Consider the following 19661-nt stretch of genomic DNA (forward strand, 5'->3'; position numbering starts at 1 on the left):
CAGGGGCAGATCTGCCTGACCTAGGACAGTGCAGGAAAAGGAAATGAGAGAGATGGGCATGGGAAGAGAGGACATGCCCACAGGACACCAGAACCACAGTGCCTGCTGTGCCCAAGGCACCCCAACTCCAGGGACTAGAGCCAACTCAGGTTCTGCCAATGGCAGGGAGCCCCTCTTCAGAGCTGAGCCTATTTGTCAATTTCTTTTCTTTTCACTACACTGTGCAGCATGTAGGATCTTAGTTCGCTGACCAGGGCTCGAACCTGTGCCCCTACAGTGGAAACTCGAATTCTTAACCACTGGACCGCCAGGGAAGTCCCAGAGCTGAGCCTATTTGCATGAAAGCAAATCACAGACCTTTTGGCCCCTGTGATAATGGCACAGCACCCCAGTCTACTGCTTCGCTGAATGGAAAAAATCCAGGAGCTCTGCCTCAACTCCAAAGACATGCCCACCTTCGCCCAGCGCTCTGTGCATTAGGTGTTCCAGATCGAATACAGCCCCCAAGGCCACCTCCGGGCCCTCCAGTCGGTAGAGCTGTGTCCACGAGCCACACGTCTGCCCGCCTCAGCCTCTGGGTGAGATGTCTCCTCTGCCTGGAATGTCCCTCTCCCCTTCCATCTGGCTAATTCCCACTTATCCTTCTCACATCAACTTAAAATGTCACCTCGTCTGAAAGTCCTTCACAGCACCTGCCGCAGGCTTCCCTTGCTGGACGCTCTCGTAACTGTCCACTATCACAGTCATCATTATATCCTGGTGGGACCCTGGGGACCGACTCCCTGTTGTGGACCAGAGATGAGGGCCGTCTCTCCCTGGCATCTGAGAGAGCACCTGGCATCAAGCAGATACTCAACAAATACCTGTTGCAAGCTGTTGTGGCATGAAGTTCTCTCAGGAACCAGAAGAATTCTGGTTGGTTTGATTCGGCGAGAAGAGGCAGTATTTTGGAAAACAAACGAAAGTTGCAGCAGCTGCACCCGAGGCATTAAGCCATTTTCCGTGAATAGTCCAAAGGGTCGTGCGTTGTTGCATCACTTTGCTGGACACTTCCAAGAACTGGAGAGCACTCTGGTTATAATGGACACAATTCACAGAACAACTATTACATCAACTATTGATTTTCCAAGAGCCTCAAAGCTGGGGTGTCCTATCAAAGAGTCTTTTGAGTGAGGGGCACACGAAGTCACCATAGCTCCTCTGTGTCCGAGAGTGGAGATGGCTCTTTAGAAAAACACAACATTCCCCCTTTCATCTGCATACACGGTGCCCTGTTAGTTCTCAAATGGGTGGTAATACTCCCCCAAGTTCAGTTCAGTTCAGTCGCTTAGTCATATCCAACTCTTTGTGACCCCATGGACTGCAGCACACCAGGCTTCCCTGTCCATCACCAACTCCCGGAGCTTGCTTAAACTCATGTCCATTGAGTTGGTGATGCCATCCAACCATCTCATCCTCTGTCGTCCCCTTCTCTTCCTGCCTTCAATCTTTCCCAGCATAATGAGTTAGTTCTTCACATCAGTTGGCCAAAGTATGGGAGTTTCAGCTTCAGCATTAGTTCTTCCACAATGAATATTCAGGACTGATTTCCTTTAGGATTGACTGGTTAGATCTCCCTGCAGTCCAAGGGACTCTCAAGAGTATTCTCCAACACCACAATTCAAAAGCATCAATTCCCCCAAGTAGAAGGAGATTTTGATCATCACATGATTGGCATTTTGTGGGCACAACCAAGGATGCTAAATCTCCTGTAACATGTGGAACATCCCACCCAAGGAAGACCATCTGCTCCAAAACCCAACAGCATCCCCCCAATACCTACACATTGTGGAATTCTGGCCACAAGCCAGCCCAGACCATGTCTCCAGGTGACATGGCGGCAAGGGGAAAAATGAGTCCAAAAATCACTTCATTTTTCATGAGGATCCACTAACACCTTCTGGACCCTTTTCCCACCCAGGCTGGACCAGTCTCCTTCTGAACACTCTGGCACACTCCTACCTCTGCACCTTGGCTTGTACCAACCCTCTCCCTCACCACCTAACCATCTGCCGTGCCCACCCAACACATGGTCCTGCTATGTGGCACCTTGCTGGATGGCTTGGCCCCCTCATCCTGACAATCTCCAAGGGATTCCAGCCTTCAGCTAGACAACTCACTTAGTGCTTGTCAACTGCCCCATGGTCTCCACAATGTAATCACCCAGTACAGACACCAAATCTGACCTCAAAATACTAAGCGATGGATTCATTCATGGTTGTTCAGTTGAAGCCCTACCAAAACATCGACCACCATACCAACACAACTCCTCTTTTTCTTAAAATAAAGAAGGAAACATTTATTCAAAGGTCCTGGTTAGTGGCAGGCACTCAGCATTCACAACTTCTTTGAATCCTCCAAACAACCCTGGGAGGGCCTTCCTGCGATCAAAGTGACATTACAGGTGAAAGAGATCAAAAAGTGAAGGCTACAAAGTGAAGGAACTAAAATTCAAGTTCAGTCCTGGCTTCCAACACCTCATTCTGCCATGACCAGACAGGCTCTTCTTTCTCTGGTTTTGTTCATATTTATCAAATGTGCTTACTTGTTAAGGGTTGCAGGACAAAGAGGCATCATTTCAGGGGTCCTGGGGGGTCATGTACTGCTTTGGTCTTTACTGGACTCTCCAAAGAATGTTTCTCCTGTGCTCCTTCTCCAGCATAATCCAACTCGCTCACAAATCTAGACAATCAAGTCAAGTCAGCCTGGCAGTGTCTGATGGAGGCTCAGGCAGGATAATCTTTAATCATGCCATGAAGAATAGTTTAACTTTCAAAGCCTGGCCCCAGCCAATTCTCCCCCAGGTGGCCTGTGGCTTTGGGCTTGGGAAGGTTTTATAAAAGCAGGCAGGGTTCCAACATCAAACAATGTAGAAACCAAACAACCTGTTCCTTCAGCAGTTTGGTTTTTCTCTTCCAAGGAACCAAGGCAACTCGTGGGCAGCAGAGGCAGCTGCTTTAAAACAAAAACAGCAAAACAAGCACATAAAGGTTAGCACAGGGAGTCCAATTAAAACCCCACCTGCCAAGGTGAGAGGAGTTTTCAGCCCACTGATCAGGGTGCTGATGCCTGGGGGAACCTCGGTGGCAAGTTCAAGGGAGAAAGTCCTTTCGCCTGAACAGATGCAGCCCATGCAGACCCCTGACTCCCTTGGATCCCCAGCCCCAGGTATCCATTGTGTGTGGCTGGGAAAACAGCCATCAGGCGACTGTTTCACACCGCCTGCCCCCCCCCCCGCCCCCCCCCCGCCCCCCGCCCGCTTACCACCCACACCGTGACTTCCCTGAGGTCACCTGTTAATGAGTATTCAGCAATGGGCTCTTGGAAAACAGTCAAAAGGGAAGACAACATCACCAAGCAAGCATCTTCATGCTTGGAATCTTCAAGGCTAAGGTGAATGCAGCACCTGCCTGCCAATTTCCTCTGAGGCTGTCCTGAGACTCTTGGAAAAGTGAGGGAGTGCCTTCTTGGAAAAAGAGGACAGACAGAACATGGACTCTGATTCATGTTCATCTGGAAATGCTATAAAACCTAGAGTACAGGGATCTTGCCTGGTGGATGTATTGCATACAGAGAACAGAAATCCTCCAGGACGGAAAGGACAGAAAGGGACACAGTGACAAATTCTGCGGAGCAGGGAAAAGACCAACCTCTGATACCTGATTTACCAAATTCAAGAAATAACAGATAACTAGTGAGAACCTACTGTACAGCACGGGGAGCTCTACTAAGGGCTCGGCGATGACCTAAATGGGAAGCAAATCAAAAAGAGGATGTGTTTGTACAGCTGACGTGCTCTGCTGCACAGCAGAAGCTAACACAACATTGTAAAGCAACTGGACTCCGATAAAAAATTTTTACAAACTCAAATGGCAGTAAGAAGGGACAAAAACCAATTCCATGTACAAGATGGACATCTCAAAGGCTCAGAAAAGAGTACTGACAGGTACCTCTGGAAACAGGCTGGGGTTAAAGCATGCAAAAAGAGGATGAAAGGAAAGAACCAGGTGTGTCCTGGTATCTCCTGCCCACATCTAGCTGGGTGACTGTCCCTCCTCCACCAGGCATAAGACTGGAAGTTTATTCTCTAAAAAGAGAAAGAGAGGCCTCAATGCAAGTTGTACTCAAAACAGGCAGATTAAATGATTTTACACTTATTGGATGCAGAGGACCACCCTGTCCTAAGCCTTCTTCCTCCTTTCAGCTCCCAGACCTCCAGCCCTTACCCCCAGCAGTCTGATCTTGACCCTCCAGACAGGAGACTGCAAGACCCTTCCATGAGGAGTCTGCTCAGACAGAAGGAAAGACTTAAGCATAGTGGCATTGGGTTCCCCACGAAACAACCCACAGGGCACCCATCAGAGGAGTTCTGGTCAGGGAGCCCTGCCCCCTGTGCTCAGAGGACACTTTTTAGTCCCCAATTCTTAAATTGGAGAAGCCAACCAAGGACTGTGAATGAGTCAGCTAAAGAAAGAACTTTCTAACGTGAAAGCTCCAGATCAAACAAACACAGTAAACAGAGGGAGAGGCAGAAAGAACACACACATGTCAGCCCATCCAGTGTGCCTGGGCAGCTCTCAACCCTTCACCTCTGGTCGTTCTTGCGATCACCATAGCTCTTGAGACAGATACCACGCTGATTATTCTCATTTTACAGATGAGGCATTTGAAGAATGACGAGGTTAAACAACTTGCCCGAAGTCACAAAGCAAAGAAGAGGCAGAGGTGGGATTTAAACCAGGCCATGTGGCCCTATGCTCTCAACCACTGCCTTTCAAAGCATCACCCCAGCTACCACGGTCCATTGTTACAATTCTCAGTGGGAAAGAGAAGGTGCTGAACTCCTCTTAAGAATAAGAAAGAACTCTAGCAAATTAAAAATGTGATAGATTAAAATGTGGAGCATTAAATTGATGCAGTCTCCCAGAAAGGAGAGCAAAAAGCAAAAGGGATGGAAAACAGAAAACGATAAGAAAATTGGAAGATTTGTCCAAGAGGACCAATACCCAAATAAAAGAAGTTCCAGCAGGTTAGAGAAAACCAAGGAGCAGAAACCATGATAGAATTCCAAAAAATGTCCTAGAACTGAAAGACAATTCCAGATGGAAGGATCTCATAGGAGCTCAGCATGACAGATGAAAAGAGGCCAGCACCAGGGCAAGTGACCTGGAAGTCTCGGGAAACTGCGGACTAAAAGAGGATTCTATCAACTTTCAGGGAGAACAAAAACAGGCCACACCACAAATCAAAAAACTGCAACCCTGGAAGCCAGAAGACAGTGGGGCAAGGTTTTCAATAATCGGAAGGAAAATTATTTCCAACCTTGAATTTGATGCCCAGCTAATCTAGCAAATCAAGAATTAGAGGAGAAGAAACCCAATTTTCCCACATGCAAATTCTCAGAAAATTCACCCCTCTGATCACTCTTTCTCAGGAAGGATGTGCTCCTATATTCAAGGGACAAAGCCATAGAGGCAGGCAGGAAATGGTAGATCTGACCCAGGACAGAAGGGAGCCACAGGTGATCGTGACAGAGGCCTCCGGTGACAGCCAGGTCCCAGGTGTGGGGAAATGAGCCCAGACTGGGGACAGGTCAGAGGATCCTGCAGTGCTGAAGAAGAGGAAACAGAGAATTTACCTGCTGCATCCAAATGACGTGAGGGACTGTCGAGAACACTAACCCGGTGTGAGGATAATTTAAACACATACGCCAACAACACCAGGCAACTCCAGGAAATCAGAAAGCAGAGCAGGAGCGGTGACTGTAGTTTACTCACGACAAAGCTCTGAACTGCACCAGCCTAGTAGGATCACTGTTAGCTTCAATTACCCATCTTACCAAAATTACGATGCCAATATATCAGGAAGTGAGGAGGACAGGAAAGATCTGTGGTTAAAGGAGGTAAAAAGGAGACTTACCTCCTTCCTTTCCATAATACGAAATCAGAGCCTAGAACCAAAATATCAAGATGAAGGAATACATGCATGTTATTTACATATATGGAGAAAAGAGCAAAACCATCAGCTGGGAGAATTTGTGAGTGACTGCCTCTAGGAAAAGCGACAAGGGGACGTCACCTGTTTTGCATATAAACCTTGGAGAACACTACAGTCTCAGATGCCTTGCAAAGGGAAAGGGATTAACAGACATGGATGAAGATGGGTGACATCACTGAATGTTCTCACAGCTAAGAGAAGTTGGGATTATCCCCCTTTCACCAAAAAGATATTGTTAGGCCCAGACATCACAGCTAGGCAATTTTAAAAGGTGGCTGAAGCCTAAACCTTAGTTTTGCCAGATCCCAGAATCTATACTTTCCTTCTGAGTCTTCATTTATATATTCAACTAATATGAATTGAGCATACACTGAGCCTGGGACAGAAGGTGAGGCCCTGGGACAGAGTAGTGGATGAGCCAGGTCCCAGTGCCTGAACCACTGAGCCTTCTGGTCTACCAGGGCAAACCAACAGTCAACAAGCCACAACTAATAACAAATCCAAGCCCAGCAGTGCCCACCCTGGGTGGTCACAGTTTATCAAGGGTAACGCTCATCTGGTTCCTGGCCTTCTCCTCTGCCAGCCCACCATTGGTCCCACAGCATCATGGCACCTTGTCCTCCCCAACCCCCCTGCACAGGTGAGTCATCACATGCCACACCCTTGCGCTTGCCCACAACACTTCAGGAACTCAACAGGCCATCACCCAGGCCTGCCAGCCCCCTGCCACCCAGGTCCAAGGCCTTCGGCTTTGATTTGGAAGGTATCACGTTTTGTTTTGTTTTAGATTAGAGTCAAGCTCAAAGGCCAGACCAGTTCTCCAAGGGAGAGCTACACACACACAGTCCCTTGTGTACATCGAGGGAAAGTGCATAACCTTGCACAGACTGGCCTCAGCAGGCACTGATAAGTATGCAGGGCCAGTGTAAGGCTCAGACACCAGAGTGGGGAGGGTTAGTCACTCAGTCGTGTCCACTTCTTTGTGACCCCATGGACTGCAACACACCAGGCTTCCCTGTCCTTTACTATCTCCCAGAGTTGGCTCAAATTCATGTCACTAGCTGCAGGATGGGGCAAAGTAGCCAAACTTCGCTGGGCCTCAGTGTCCACATCTGTAGAGTGGGGAAACACCACCGACCTCAGAGGGTTCCCACGGTGCTTTATAATCTGCCGTGGCCACAATACAGCACAGGCTGAGGCTGACAGGTTGGTTTCCCATGGCTGCCTCTAGCCGCTTCAGCCATAATTCAGGGTTATAGGGATTTCATCTTGTCAACCTCTGAAAGGAGATCCTTGTCCCAGCTCTTCTCAGAGCTGCCCCTGGGAATCACTAGTCAGGAACCATCAGTTGGGAATTCAGACTTGACTTTGTCACAGTGTAAGGAGCCTGGTATGTACGTGACTTACAAAACAGCTGAGTCACTGAGCCCACTCTGATAAGAAGCAGAACCCAAGGCTGGCTGACAGCTGGCCAAACAGCCTTTAGCCTGGCCCAGTTTTCTTCCTGGGTTCCAAATCAACTGCCCTCTCCACAGCCAGCCTTGGGCCAGGGCTCACCAAGTCTTCCGCCTTCCCCCAAATCCAAGTCCCATCAGTCTCCCCTATTAACATCCCCTCCCCTCAACTTACTGCATCTGCCCAGACTTGGTTCTGTTTCTTGGTTCTACCACTTACTAGCTCAGTAGAGCTTGGCATTCATGATGTTCTTGCTCAGCCTTAGTTTGGGGATGATAGCTAATAATGCCCACCACATGGATTATTTGGAAGATGAGGTTCAGGGTCCAGAAAGGGGTCGACCCTCCATCCCTACACTCCCCATAATCACATCAAAGCCCCATGTATCCCTGACTTGACTGATTTTTATACAGCCTGTACTCTACAGTATACATTTTTACAACATCGATGCCCAAAATCATCCTTAGTCACTCAAGCCGGGTCTCAGCTAGATCAGCCTGACAAGGACGGGAACAGGCTACAGCACAGGAGAGCCTTTGAGCTACCCTGTCATCTTCACTGTCCCGCATGTTTGGGGAATTCCTGGAACATCCAATTGCAATTCCTCCTTGTTTTATAAACATAAGCAGGAATAGAAAAAAATAAAAGTGTCATTATCAGTGAGCACTACTGGTTCCATAAACTTAACCATGGAGCCGATGGAACCAGAGCAAAGAACATTATGGGGTGACCTTCAAGTAAGCAGAGAGGGGATGTTCAGGGACATAAATGAGATAACAGAAATACAGCATGATGTCATTCGACCATGCTTAAACAGTGAAGAGTGATTAGGGCTTTCCTTCCCTTCTCTGGGAATTTAGGTTCCTCATAATTGTATGTTTATGTTTGAACTTTTAACGCTCGATGTAACGTTGCCAAAAATCACGAACTGCATATAAGCCAATCCTCTAATGATGCTCTCAGGTTTTCTAAATACACTTTGATATTTCCCATTAAATAAAGAGTGTTTATCCAGAATATCCGAGACTTGACTCACTCGGGGTTATCAGCATTTCCGGAGTTCGTGTATCTCAACTCTAAAGGAACACAAGGATTAGAACGGAGACGGTATGGCTGTCCAAGCATGTTGAATCGCAGGGTCCACATAACAGGGGGGTACCTAGAGGCTGCTGTGACGTCACCCTCTTTCTGCCTCACCACGAACGTCGCCAGGGCCACCCCGGAGCAGCGTCCCCCGGTCATTCACAGCCCTGCGTGTATCTCAGATCACACCACTACTGCACGTGGACCTCTGAGCAAAGAGTCTCTGTAGGCCTAGGCAAGCCCCCCTCGCCTGTCCCCTCAAGTCCTGCTCTGCTGCCCTTGGCCAGGCAGCCCACCCACCAGATTCCACAGCCAAGTGGAGCCAGCCTTGTGACTAGAGCCCAGGCCTCTGCACTCCTGACTCAGGCTCAGCACCACCACCCTAGGTGTCTATCACACGCCCCTAGAAACGAAAGGGTATTCCAGGTGTGCACATGTTCCCCAGGAGCGTCTCTTCCAGGAAAAAGGAGAAGGCTTGAAAAGCCACCTGTAATTCATTCATGTGTCAGTTTCCTGTTGCTGCTGTGACCAAACCACACACACAGAGGATTAAAACAACACAATTGTATTATCTGAAAGTTCCGGAGTCAGGGGTCCGCAACGGGTGTGACAGACCAACATCAAAGTTGTCAGCAGGACTGTGTTCCTCCTGGAGACCCTAAAGGAGAATCCTTTTCCTTCTCGCTCCAGCTCCAAGAGGCTGTCTGCACTCCATGGCTCACGGCTCCTTCCAGCAATGGCATCACTATGGCCTCTGCTTCCATCCACACATCTCCTCTCCAACCCTCCTGCTTCCCTCTTACAAGGATGCTTGTGATCAGGGGGACCACCCAGGTAACCCGTGATCACCCCAAGATCCTGTACTTAATCGTATCTTCAAAGTCCCTTTTACCAGAACACAGTCCCTGGTTCTGGCGACATGTTTGGGGGCCATTATTCAGCCAATAGCAGCGCGGCAAACAGTTCTATAGTTGAGAGCTGGCGGGACAAAGATGCATGAGCTCCTCTGGGGACCTACTCAGGGCTGGGTGGCCGGGAGTCCAGGGGAGGTGGCTGTGAATTCCTCCCTAGGCGGGCGCAGGCAGGGTACTGCCCTAGATATAGCCACGGTCATTCTCTGCAGAAGGAGACATGCAAACAAAGGTACAGGGATGAGAAAGGAGTGACTTGTGGGAGAAACAGGACCCAGCTATTCTGGATGCAGCTGGTTGATTCCAGCAAACACAGAAGTGAGGGTGCCCAGAGGACACGGCAGGGTTTCTGCCCAAGGGCAAAAAGTTTTGGTAGAGGACTGACTTGGCGAGAGAGAGACAGAGAGAGCCAGACCTCCGGATCACAGGGCTGAAGTGGGACCAGAGAAGCTAGAAGCAAGAAAACAGTGGTCCTGGCAACTGACTAGGAAGATGTTTGCAAAAGCAGGCAAGAGAGGCAAAGAAAGGGGTAGACAAAGATGCTTGAGGGTCAGGACTGACGGCTGTGGGAGGTGAGAGAGGGCCCCATGTGAGAGCCCAGTCATTTCACCACCAAACTCTCAGGTCACCTCCACGCCCCCTCCCCACCCCCTGCCCCAGTTCCCAGCAAGGAGGCCACAGAACGCTGCTTTTTAAGTATGTCATACCATAGAAGATTAAAAATAGTTTAAAAGAGATATAAAAAGGGATACAAATACTGCAAAGGCTCCTGCCTGCATGGAGTGCACCCCCCTAGGAGGGGTAAGCGGGGTGGGGCATGACATCGAGCCCTAATGCCTTCCAGTTAGACACCCACAGGTTCTGCAGGAGTAGAAGGTCCCATTGGTTGACACCAGAACGATTCCAAGGCTCCTACAAAATTCCCTAAATCCTCCCTGGCTTTTCCTGGTCCTCAGAGCTCTGGACTATAACCTCCAAGCAGCAGTGGATCCTGGTGCTCAGGAAGGGCAAGGGGAATGCAGCTGAACGGGCCACCTCTGGGGTCCACCCCCTACACTGCACCCCAGCCCGACCCTGCCTGCAACCCCACCAGAGAGTCCTCTCCCGCCCCCACCACACTCCCCTACCCCGTGGTCCCACACTGTCCGCCTCTGGGATCACAGATATCTTCAGGCCCACATCCTTAAGGCTGGATCAGGCCTCCCCTGGCCCCTTACTCCTGGTAGCACCCACCTTAGCATCCTCAGTCCTAAAGTGCTCATCTTAGCCTCAAGATGCCCTTGTCCACGGTGCCCTGAGTATCCATCCATCCCTCCATCCCAGCTCCCACATTCCAGGGCGGACTCAACAACGATTATTTGAACAAACGGCTAGGCTTCCAGGGGGAAGTCCATTTCTAAAGCGGGCACAGAACCCACCCCAGGCACGTGTCAACCTTCTGCAAATAAGGCTGGGCAGCGTACATGCAACAACCCTTCACAAGCATCTCTGACTTGTCAGGAGACCTGGGTCTGGGTTGAGAAAACAAAAGGACCCTACCACCCAACAGGAAGGTCTCTGGATTCCCACACTCCGAAGGGGCCAGAGAGTAACCATTTTGGGTTTTGTGGGTCTCTGCTGTCACAGCTTCTCAGTTGTCACTGTGATACACTTGAATGGGCAGAGCTGTATTCCAATAAAACTTGATTCCCCCCAAACAGGCAGCAGGCTGGATTCAGCCTTCAGATCATAGTTCACTAATCCCTGCCCTGATATGAAAAAAAAAAAAAAAAAAATTAATGAAAGAAAAGCAGACAGACTACTCAGGGAAAAACTGTGAAAGATTCTTTAAAACCACCCTTTGTGATTTTTGATGCTGCCTCTAATTCCTTCTCTGACTGAGACAATCCACCACTGTTTAAAAAAATAAGAGGTGCGGGGACGGGGTGGGGGGAGTAAAAAAAGGTTTCTAATGGTTCAACCACTAAAAAGACAATTACTTTCTTCTTCTCTCTTCCCCTCTGAGGCAGGGCAGGCGTGACCTCTGGCTGGTCAGACAGGACTCTGCCCACTGTCTCAGCTGTTTCGGTCAAAAATTAAATGTCAGAATGTTCCCCGGCTCCGGGAGGGCAGTTAATGTAACCTGGGCCTCTTGGGCAAAGGGCTGGCTCCCCAGAGCGATGGATCTGCTCAGAAGCCTCCCCTCAACCCCGGGACTGCTCTGATGGAATCAAGGCCAATCACTAACAAGGGATTCTGCGAGAAAGCTCTTCCAGGGTCTCCATCTGGATGGAGGGCTTCTGTCTCACTGAGGACCAACCCTTTCGGTGATGGGCTTCTGTTCCACATGGTCTGGAACATTCCTCAGTACAAATGCCCATGTGAAGGGCAGGGACCACGCATGAGCTGGTCCCTGAACCTCCCCCAGGTCAACCCTCAATTCTGCCCAGCTAGTTCAGAGTACGTGTCCCAGACCTTTCCTGGATCACCCTAAGAACCACGATTAAGCAGCCCAAGAATAAACCAAGAAGGCGCCTTATTTATCCACGTGCTCTTTTCTAACAGAGCTCATGACCTGCAACCTCTTCTACACGGGACCCTTAATGGGAGTAAGTCTCCCGCTCCTGACAGTGAGAAGAATTCAGGAGCTCAGCCAGCTGTGCTCAGCGGTGCCAAGAGCTTCAGGATGGCCGCCCACCCATGTGTACCAGGGGCTGGAACCAGGATGGCTTTACGTGGGGATGCTCTGTCCAGGGAGCTTCCCTGGTGGCTCAGCAGTAAAGAACCCGACTGCAATGCAGGAGACACAGGAGACTTGGGTGCAATTTCTGGGTGAGGAAGATCCCCTGGAGGAGGGCATGGCAACCCACTCCAGTATTCCTGCCTGGAGAATCCCATGGACAGAGGAACCTAGCAGGCTATAGTCCATAGGGTCGCACAGAGTCAGACATGACTGAAGCAACTTGGCACGCACACCCGCTCTGTCCAGGGCCCGCCCCTCCCTGCACCACCTTCAGGGTCCCATGTGAGCCCGACAGTCCTACCCTCTCCTTCGTCGGATGAGGAGACTAAGGCATAGGGATGGGGAAGAGATTTCCCAGGATCCCATAGCAAGTGAGCGGGCAAAGCCAGGACCCAGACCCGGGCCTGCAGCCGCCCTGTCCTGGCTGCGGCTTCCCCAGCTGCACACCTGCTCCACCTGGAAAGGCTGTTCGAGAAGAATCCGCACCCGGAGGGAGGCAGGCAGCCGGGGCTGGAACACAGCCTTTCGTGGGCAAAATCCAGAGTTAACTCAAAGCCGGTGGCATGACTCCAGCTGGGGGGCCGAAAGCCATGTTCTACATACTGACTCATCCTTTAGAACCAAGCACACAGCCCCGGGGGCAGAGCCTTAATGGGCAGCAAGTTTCTGGAGGATGCGAAGCGTCTGAATTTGATTTACTTGGTGGTTTTTTTTGTAGACAAACGCCAGCACGCTTGCTGCGCCTTCTGAGAGCTGAGGAAGGCAGAAGCAGGAGAGATGCCCTGTCGGTTCTTTGGCTTCTCTGGGTGCTACCAGCTTTGACCATGGCGTAATTTCCTGATCCCATGGCTGTCTGCGCAAGAGGTCTTTGTTGTTGAGTCGCTCAGTCTTGTCCGACTCTCTGCTACCCCACGGACTGCAGCACACCAGGCTTTTCTGTCCCTCACTATCTCCCAGAGCTGGCTCAAACTCATGTCCATGGAATCGATGATGCCATCCAACCATCTCGTTCTCTGTCGTCCCCTTCTCCTCCTGCCCTCGGGAGGGTGCCAGGTGCGAGGAGCAGGAGGGGAGGCTGATGTGGCATCCTGAACCAGACCCCACAGGGCCTCCTCCACTAGGGAAGGGACTTGGACTTGACCTTGTAAACCAGCGCAGCCTGACCTTTTCCACACCCCAGCACTCATGAATAAGGATGCTTATCCTAGGGTGGACGGGAGCTGCCCTGCGCCCTCAGGTTGGCCATGGAGACCCGCTGAAAGCATTAGCAGGGACGTGTGTTGGTGGCCGGGTGGTGGGTGACTTGAAGGAGGTCACTATGGAGTCTGGGCTGGCGTGAGGAGGGCCTGGGCATGGGCCAACGGGAGGAGAGGAGGAAGCAGGTATAAAGGCCAGGGCCGATCTTCCTGAGCACACAGGCACAGTCCTGCCCCTGAGCGTGCCTTCAGGCAATCCTGGGCCACTTTCCTGCCTTCCATGTTGCGTAACACAATAGAATTCGTGCAGTCAAGTTACTGCTATGCCCTCAAGGTCTGGGTTCTCAGGTGGCACTAGTGGTAAAGAACTCACTTGCCAATGCAGGAGACTTAAGAGACATGGGTTCAATCTCTGGGTCGGATTGCCTGGAGGAGGGCCTGGCAACCCACTGCAGTACTCTTGCCTGGAGAACCCCATGGACAGAGGAGCCTGGCGGGCTACAGTCCATGGGGTCGCAGAGAGTCGGACACAACTGAAGTGACTTAGGACACACACTCAAGGTCTGGTTTCAGTGCCGACTCCCCCCAGAGGCCCTCCTGGCTCCCCACCCTGAGGCTACCAGCTCCTTCACCCAGGCGGCCTTTGCCCAAGATTTACAGAGCCACTGAGACGGGAAATGTGGCTTAGTCTGACCTGCATTCAAATCTCAGCCCCACTTACGAGCCCATGACCTTGGGGGCAAGTCATTCAAGCTCTCCACTTCCCAAACAGCCTCCAAGGCTTGTGCAAAGAGTTCTAAAGAGCGGTTTGTGCCTTGCCTGGCACGCAGGCTGCTCAAAGTTGAGTGAACTGTCACCACCTCTGTTTGGCAGTCAATTCCAAGTGTCCCGAGACACAGTTTGTTTTGCTAACCCTGGGTGATGCTGCTCTCCGATAAATCCTGGCTGAAAGAGACACTGAAACAAGGCAGGGATGCTGCTTAGGGAACCCCAGTTAGCAGGCCCAGTTGGCAGTGCTGGACCCCCCTAACTAGCAGGCTCCCCTAGAAATGCAGTGAGGAAGGCTTACGTACGCCCGCTGCTGCGCTGAGTACATGCGCGGCCGTGCCCCACTCTTTGCAACCCCATGGACTGTAGCCCGCCAGACTGCTCTGTCCATGGGATTTTTCCAGGCAAGGATACTGGAGTGGGTTGCCATTTTCTACTCCACCAGATCTTCCCAATCCAGGGATGGAACCCACAACTCTCACATCTCCTGCATTGGCAGGTGGATTCTTCACCTCAGCGTCCCCTAGGAAGCCCAGCCCTACTTAACTCCATCCACCTCCAACTCTGGGTGCCAGATCTTAGCCAGGTCGCTCAGGAGCAATGAGGTCAAGCTTCACAGCATTAAACCCAACAGGCGCCCATGCAACAGGAGACGGTCCCGCACTAAACGGATGACTTTGCTGCCAGAAGCAGAAAACTGGAGTCCCAGTCTGGCTGAGTGCCATGATGGTGTTACACTCCTTCAAAGCAGGGACAGGAACCAACTCTGAGCTCCCTGGTGTTTGCATGACACGATCCTCTTGTTATATGTTTACTAAACTCAACAGGAAAAGGGCTGTGAATCTTGGGGGTGGTGGAGGCTCCCTATATAAACAGGGGCGTCTTCCAAATCCTGGCCTGACACCAGCCTTGGACCAACAGTCAGGGGACCCTGGAACTGGTCCAGCGTTCAGCTGGACCCTGAGGCTAAGTCCAAAAGCGGGGCAGTCAGGGCAGCCTTGTCATCGGAAGGGCACCCAGCTCACGGCTGCCCAAAGCCGGGCTGAGAACCAAGGCGCAGACCTGAACCAGCTGCCTCCAACCTCCACTCCACCCCACACGGCTCCCGGGAAGTGGGGGCCACCAGGTGGCAGCTGCCCACATCCTGCAATTCCATGTTCTCCCCTCTGAAAAGGTCAACAGCTTGGGCCGCCCCCGTTTCCTTGCGACGGACCCTGTGGGGGTGACACCAGCAGCTTCTTGCCCAGATGGACCTCTGTGCTCTTGGCCAGAGAGTTCTTCATCTGCAGACACTTTTAGGAGCCCACGGATGCAAGCACATAGAAAGGACTTCATGTGTCAGGTACAGGGAGTCGTCACAGCCCTCCTGAGAGAGGCCATGCTTCCTGCCCTGCTCACCCCGACCTTCAGAGACAGGTCGGGAAGTCTTCATTCCAGCATTCCAGGGCGGTGACATTACAATCATATTTGCATGGATTCCAGAATTCCACAGTTCAAGGCCATAGAGAAAAGCTTGTTGGAGGCTGAGGATCCGCCTCGGTCCCCGTGACGCAGATCTGTGAAATGCCACTGTACCCGGCATCCCATCACCACGACAACTGCTGCCCACCTGTGCTCGAAGGAAGCACAGAGTTTGGAAAACAACCCTTCTGCCTGGACTCCTGCCTCCCTGGACTAGTACCGAGTTCAAATGACCGAGGCCCCGGCCCACGGCCTACATGTCACCCAGACACGTCCAGGGCCGGCCGACACCCACCAGCTGGTTTGGGCAGATGCTCTAAGCACGGTGAAGGCTGCCTTCCAGACCTGGTCCTTTCGCTGGACTTCCTGAGCACCAGAGAGACGAGGAGAGAAAACGGCCGTTTAGCATCCTCAAGAGATGGGGATGCCAAGGGAAAGTGGGAGAGAGACAAGACAGATTCCTGTCCCCACCTCCTCTCCCAGCCTCTTCTCAGCGATGCTGGGCAGAGCCGCACAGCTATCGGCCAGCAACTCCACAGCGCCCCCCAGGACTCACAGCTCCAGCCCTCCAGGACAGCCTGAACTGCAAACAGCCCAAAGGGGCCTCACTGAAGAACATATCAACGCACTGTGGTACATTCATACAGTGGGTGAGTCCTTGGCAAAAACAAGGAAGTACGTTCTGCCTGATCTCGGGCTAGGAGCGCGACTGACACAGCGAGATGCTGGGCACTGGGGACCTTTAGCAGGTAATGAAAGGGTTCCCCAGCTGCGTTGTTAGGATGTTTGCAAAACCCTGCAGATATACTAAAATTCACTGAATTATAAACTTAGGTTGAATTTTATGATATGTAAATCATACTTCAGTGAAGTGATTTTTTAAAAAACTTTAAAAAAGGAACTACTGATACAAGCAAGAAGGTGATACAAGGACCAATATAATGCGGAACTAAAAAAAGGCCATTTCAAAAGAGTACATACACTGTACTATTCAATTTTGTAAGAAATTCTAGAGGCAAAACTATAGCAATAAAGATTAAAATAGTAGCTGCTTTATTAAGGTGGGGGTGGTGGGAAGGGAGAGAAAACATCCATCTGAGTACTAGAAAATTTCTACATCATGATCTTAGTAATGGTTATACATGTGTATCCACCCATAAAAATACGTTGGGCTTGTCCTTGAGATTAATGCATATTTTATATACACATAATAAACATAAATAACACGCACAACATTAAAAGTTTGTTTTTTTAAAACAGCAAAGCCCATTGACGCTCAAACTGTAATTGGCAATTGAATGGAAGTGAGGGCAGTTTACCTGGAGCTGAGAGAGGAGAGTCTACTCAGTGAGCTCCTACTCAACCCTCAAGACCCATTTCAAATTGCCCCCATTCAGCAAAGCCTTCTCTCACTGTTCCAGGTTTAACTAGCTGCTCATATTGTTGAACATCCCTTCACAAGCAGATATCCTTCACACTGAGAGTTGAGGAGTGCAGGGAACGGTTGCACCAAGATTTGGTTAGTCTGTGCTTATTAAACACTCACTGATTGCCTCACACACACACCCTGTGACAGCCCAAACTAGATGCCATCTCAGCAAAAGATACTAACGCTCACCCCCAAAAGAGGATGTCTGTTCTCAGGCAACGGGACCCAGATGTGAGGCATCGAAAAAGATGATTTTCAGTATCTCCAGCTCAGTCCTCCTTGTTTTACACCAGTCACAGCACAAAAGGTTCAGGGGAGCCCAGAACAAACTCGATTTCCAGTGTCCAGTGCACAGGGCTCCCTTCCTCCCCACTTCAAGTCACCTCTGCCTACACTGTCCCTGCCCGGCCTAGGGGTGGAACAGACCATGTGGGCCCCCAGGAAATATTCTACCAAGTGTAATATTTAATTAAACTTTACTGCCTGGGCACCCCTTTCAAGACTGCACCCCACCCACTTGGAATGAGAGGGGGGACTCACCACCCCACCGCATTACTTCTCTATCCAGGCCTCCCAGCTCTCTCTGAGTCACCCCCTAACCATGGAATCTCTAGAAATCCAAGCCTGAAGAGGAAGCTGCTAAACTTCCCTGCTGGGGTCTATATAAGTGAAGAGAGCCCAGAGGTGGAACTTGGTCCAGTTCTGCAGAGTCCATATATGAAAAGAGAGAGGCTGGAAGTACACCTCCACAAAAAGCAGCTTTCTTTGGATGCGTGGGTTACCAGGAGACTGTGGGTGAAGTTTTTCCTTTAAATATGTTTGTGCTTTCTAAGTTTCCACAATGGACAGACTCCTCCGGAAGATAAAGACACTTCCTCTGTGGCGGGAGACAGCCCCCCACCCCCAGCCCAGGTCAGACCTGCTGGCTCCCTAGCTTCTCTTTCACCTTGTCCCAAGATACACACAGGTCCTAGCGTCCCGTGCCACGGGCGGCCCTCGCCCTTATCCTACCCCCAGCCCGCAGCTCCCCGAACAAAGCGGCCTCTTGACCCCGCGCGCCTCTGACCTCCTTCTCCTCGTCCATAGCGAGGCGCCGCCCCCCATTCAATTCCCCTAGCCCTGGAGGTACTTAGGAACTGTGTGCAAACACACACACACACACACACACACACACACACACACACACACACGCAAACGCACTTTCTCCTCCCCTCCCTGACCTGGGCCACCACCCCCAAGAGCCCAAGTACAAACTTCTCCAAACTCGCAACTATAGCTGGAGGGGGAGTCGTGACGTCCCCTCCACAAAGCAAATGGGATGCCCCCCGCCACACACACACACACAGACACACACACACACGTGTGCCACCCCACTCCCGGGTCACTGTTCATCTGGCCCGGGGGCGGCAATGCCCGGGTTTGAGGGCGGGTGTCTCGCCGCCACCCCACCCCCCCTCCGCCAGGGCCCCCAGTAAGTGACAGGACGGGGACAGGACCGGGCTGGGGCCGTCGCGGGTCGGAGCTCGGTCGGTGGGGGTGGGGAGCGGCTCCCGGGGCTCCGGGCTCCCCCCGATCGGCGCCCCTCTCCGGGGAGGCGGGGGCGCGTTACCTTGCAGGTTCTGGACTCGGATGTCGCTGATCTGTCCGATGAGCTCCTCGCGCTGGAACCAGTCCCATTCCTGCGCAGCCATGAAGCGCGGGCGGGAGGGCCGGGGCGCCGGGGCCGGGCGCGGGTGGCGGGCGCGGAGAGCCGGGCGGGCTGGCGTGCGAGCGGCACGCACCCGGCGAGGGCGCCGCGGAGCCGGAGGAGCGCGGGCGCGGGCGGGGCGCGGGCGAGCGCGCGGCTGGCCGCCCCCGCCGCGGGCTGGCAGCGGGAGGGCGCGGGGCGGCGGGTGCGGGGCGCCGGGCTAGCGCTCACTCCCCCATCCGGGGGCGGGGGCCCCGGGGGCCGAGGGGAGGGGCGGGGCGGGGCGGGGAGGGAGGCTGGACTCCGGCCGGTTTCTTTCTTTTTTTTTTCCGGGGTGTTTGTGGCTGGGATTGTGTGGTTGCAAAAGGGTTGGTGATGAGGCGCGGGGTCCCGGCCCCCAGATTGTGATGTCTCGGGGGGCGGTGAGTCGGGTGACGCCACCCCGCGGGTCCCTTATACGCCCTCCATCCTGACTCCCAGCGCCTCCCCCCACCCCGCTCCCGTCCCACCTAGGACTCTGACAGGCACACCCTTGTACCCCAGGCCCCCTGACCCCGCTCAATTCGAGGAGGCAGCCCCCGACCAAGTGGGGCGCCCCAAGCCGTGCCCATCCATCCCTGGGACACTCGGGCACCGGCCAGGGCCTGGGAAGGGGGCCAGCGAGTGTGCAGATGGAGTCGAGGGGTTCTCTCTCCAGATTTATTTTCTGGGTTTGGATATTGGGAACCTCTTCCGCGGGGATCCAATGCAGAGGTGACCCCAGATTCTAGGGAGGAGGGAGAAGCCGGCGACACAAGGGGAGCTGGGGTACTCCGTGGCGTCTGGGGCACCTCAGTCTCCAAGTGACCCTCTCTGGGGCTTTAATGAAAGCGGAAGAATGAGTGTGGACCTTTCCGTGGGGGGTGTGTGTGTT

The 19661-nt window shown here is 52.3% G+C and overlaps 1 protein-coding gene across 4 annotated transcripts in view; it reads right to left on the reverse strand.

The window, feature by feature from the left end:
- The window catches only part of CLMN (calmin), a 122016-nt gene extending 103209 nt beyond the window's left edge, over positions 1 to 18807 (reverse strand). For 3 of the 4 annotated variants that reach the window (XM_027521748.1, XM_027521751.1, XM_027521752.1), the window contains exon 1: positions 18671 to 18807. In XM_027521748.1, coding sequence (XP_027377549.1) covers positions 18671 to 18752 — 82 coding nt within the window. In that variant the 5' untranslated portion in view covers positions 18753 to 18807. Of the gene's footprint in view, positions 1 to 863; positions 1292 to 18670 lie in introns of those variants that run through there. The other variant, XM_027521750.1, reaches the window with a different exon arrangement.
- Between the last annotated feature and the right edge of the window lie 854 nt (positions 18808 to 19661).

This window comes from Bos indicus x Bos taurus, chromosome 21, assembly GCF_003369695.1.
Source record: "Bos indicus x Bos taurus breed Angus x Brahman F1 hybrid chromosome 21, Bos_hybrid_MaternalHap_v2.0, whole genome shotgun sequence".
Lineage (NCBI taxonomy): Eukaryota > Metazoa > Chordata > Mammalia > Artiodactyla > Bovidae > Bos > Bos indicus x Bos taurus.